Consider the following 3,274-nt stretch of genomic DNA (forward strand, 5'->3'; position numbering starts at 1 on the left):
TGCACACACACACACAAACACAGTGTTTCTCCAGGGTAAAGTAATTGTAGAAGCAAGAGAGACTGTTTACTCAGTGTCAGTAAGGAAAAGCTGGTCAGTGACAGTCCTCCAGCTTGTGACATCATGTGACACTTTACATTTCCATAAACATGAACTTCTCTTAACTTTTTTTTGTCATGCAAAATCTAGTGTGAAGTCTTGTGGTGAGCCGTCTCTCTGGCCAAAGTCACTCTTCGTATCTTGGCTCTACTTCACACACTGAGACAAGATGTCTGTACGTCCTGCGGTTTGGTTCCTATGGTAGCATTTCGTGTTAGCTTAGCATAAAGACTTGAGGTCAATGTGAGTTGTTAGCCTAGCTCTGTCAAAGTGGGGGAAAAAAGTACACCAACTCCGATGCTGACCTATTTACACAATGCATTCGTGTCCTGGGCTCTAGAGTAATATTTGCAGTTTTCTGGTGGAAAAATTGTTACTGGCTTTAAAAATCCCATATTAGTGCAACCCTGCTCTTATGATTTGAGATATAAAAGGGTTAAAATCATGAAAACAAGGCACTCTGTTCACATTAAAGAGGCTCTTTACAAAATAATACACAGGATGAGGTAAACCATAAACTTCTCCACAGCTAGACTGTAGGTGATAGGTCAGATGAGCATGACGCAAGAGAGCGAGTGTGTGTGTGTGTGTGTGTGTGTGTGTGGTTTGAGGAACCCAACCCCTAACCTAGCCAATGGCTGTTAATGAGTAACCATAAAACCCAGAGGGTACACACATTAACATTCCTCTCCTTTTCAAAATGTGCCTCTCTGACTTTAAACGCTCTGTTATGTCATCTGCTCTCCCTGGTGAAATTTACAAAGATTTAGCAGCATTTTAAAGAATTAAAATTAAAATCCACGCAACTGACACCTATGCATTTTCATACAGTTGGGGTTTTATCAAGTTTTAAGGGCTTTATGGTCATAAAAAGTCACCTAAAAATCACCTAGGTTGCTATGTAAAATTTAATCTAGAGAGAGAAATGCAGCATATAATTGTTATATGAATCATTTTTCTACATGTGATATGCCACATTTAGTGAAAACCTCAGCATAGAAATTCAAAAATGCATAATAATGTATTGATGCATTCTTATTTTGCAGATTCACATGGGAACCAGTTAAAATATCTCATAATAATCACTTCAGGTTAACGGCTTCACACATAAAACTGGTGTAGTATTGCTAAAATCTTCTGCTAGCCAAGAAAGAAAAACTCAGAGATATAAAGTAGGTTAAGGATCCTTATAAACAGGCCCTTTTTCCCCTGTAAATTACAATATTCCTCATTTACAACACTGGCTCTCACCCACTGTAGTCTATTCTGCCACAGTTTCTTCCTATAAACATATCCAGCTGTCTTCTATTATGTGAAATTATCCTAACTCCAATCAGTTTAATTATCCACACATTTACACGGCCTTTCGAGTAATGAATTGTCTTTACATTGACTTTTTGCCGTTTTGTGTTTTTCCTGAAAAGCTGACAAGGTTTTTAAATCAGCTAGCAGTGACAGGCGCAGATAAATAATCCCTCACAGTGACCCTGTGCTGGTTAATGAGTCACATGCGGAGCCAGAGAGAAAACATAGGAACATTCCCCTCTGTCCGTACTCCCTGTGTCACTTCCCTCCCTCTTTTGTTTTCTCTTCTCTCACTCCGTCTGTGTTTGTCTTTCCCAGCGGACAGGAAGTGAACCCCATAACCAGTTATTTTCTCTCTCTCTCTCTCTCTCTCTTTCTCTCTCTCTCTGTCAATCATTTACTGCCTCTGCCTGTGGCTAAGCCAGTCACAACGCATGAGAGAAAGATGGGCTGTTACCTTGAAACGCTGTGAGCGAATAGCTACAAGTGGTGCTTAATGCAAAACTACTGTTATAGCTACTGGCTATAACAGTTTCACTATTTTATTTGTTTTGCATTACACCCTCAAATTGCCTCCTCTCTTTTGTTCAAAACTCAGGATAAGTCAGTTTCCACTCATGTTGTCCATAGAAGAACTATAACACAAATAAGACTTTACTTCTTTGATTGCTAATTGGCTTTTTTTTTTTTTTTTTTTTAATGAAAATCGAACATCAGCCAAACTGTTATGATGCTGTTTGATTACATATTTATAATAGGCTTGGTCGATACTGCACTGTTTGTCTATAGAAAGCAGGGATGCACTGATACACATAGCAAATTCCTCTGTTAACTCCTTTAATGTTTTAAAAAAACTTCAAATCAAGTGCACAGTAATGATGACTAGTAAGTAGATTTGACTCACAGTAATGATCGCTTCAACAGGACTCTCTAATTTCACTGCAATACCGGCTCATGCCACCAGGGCGCTACACTGCAATCAGCACAAAGCATACACACAAAAACGTGTCGATTCAGTCATCATCATCCTTGGTTTGAAGAGATTAGAGAGGTCACGTGTCATGTGCTGCAGGTTTAGGTGGGACTGGCTGATTGAGCTGGCCTTGACTGTGTTTCAGTCAGTTATCAGCCAGTCAGTCAGTCAGTCAGCCAGTCAGTCAGTGGTCCTTTATAGCATCTGGGTTTTGTCTGAAGCGACACTAACTATGTTTGATGCCTGAGGCTGACGTCAAACCCCAAATTCTTGCTCTATTTCTGCATCTGCTGTCTGTTTGTCTCTCATCCGACTGTCTGTCTGAATTATTTTAGTGTCTGCTCACATTCACCGCTCTTTAGATAAAATGAGATGAAACTTTTACGATCTGCATGGAGACACTGCGTCATTGCAGCAGCACAATTACAACTAACAGGAAAGAAAATAGAATATAAATATGAATATAGTAAATGTGGGGTATTGAGCATAATATAGAGATATATATATAGAAACAGAGATTAGGGGGTAGGATGAAATAAGTTTTTACTTCTTCCTACTCCTTTTCGAGCATGTTAATGATGATAGATGCATCTTATTTTATTTTATTTTTCTTTATTTTACTTTATTTTTGGACCTTTGTTTTCTTATTTGCCTTTATTTAGTATTGATTATTATTATTTTGTTTTTGTTTGATTTACTGCTGTTTATGTTCGAAATAAAGATCTCAATCAATCAATCAATCAATCAATCAATCAATCAATATAACCGGCAATTCAAGCTTGTCAAAAACGTATTTTGCCTGTTTAAACATCAATATATCTAAAGAGAGATACCATACATTTAAGGTACAAATGAATATAAATTAGGTTCAGTACAAACACAACACACACTGACCGC

General features: G+C 38.0%; 1 protein-coding gene across 1 annotated transcript in view; it reads right to left on the bottom strand.

Moving 5' to 3' along the window:
* Positions 1–2,356: 2,356 nt before the first annotated feature.
* The window catches only part of LOC115355555 (ras association domain-containing protein 5-like), a 19,439-nt gene continuing 18,521 nt past the window's right edge, over positions 2,357–3,274 (bottom strand). The window contains exon 3 of the mRNA XM_030046413.1: positions 2,357–2,377. Coding sequence (XP_029902273.1) covers positions 2,357–2,377 — 21 coding nt within the window. The remainder of the gene's footprint in view (positions 2,378–3,274) is intronic.

The sequence above is a fragment of the Myripristis murdjan genome, chromosome 23, assembly GCF_902150065.1.
Source record: "Myripristis murdjan chromosome 23, fMyrMur1.1, whole genome shotgun sequence".
NCBI classification, from domain to species: Eukaryota; Metazoa; Chordata; class Actinopteri; order Holocentriformes; family Holocentridae; genus Myripristis; species Myripristis murdjan.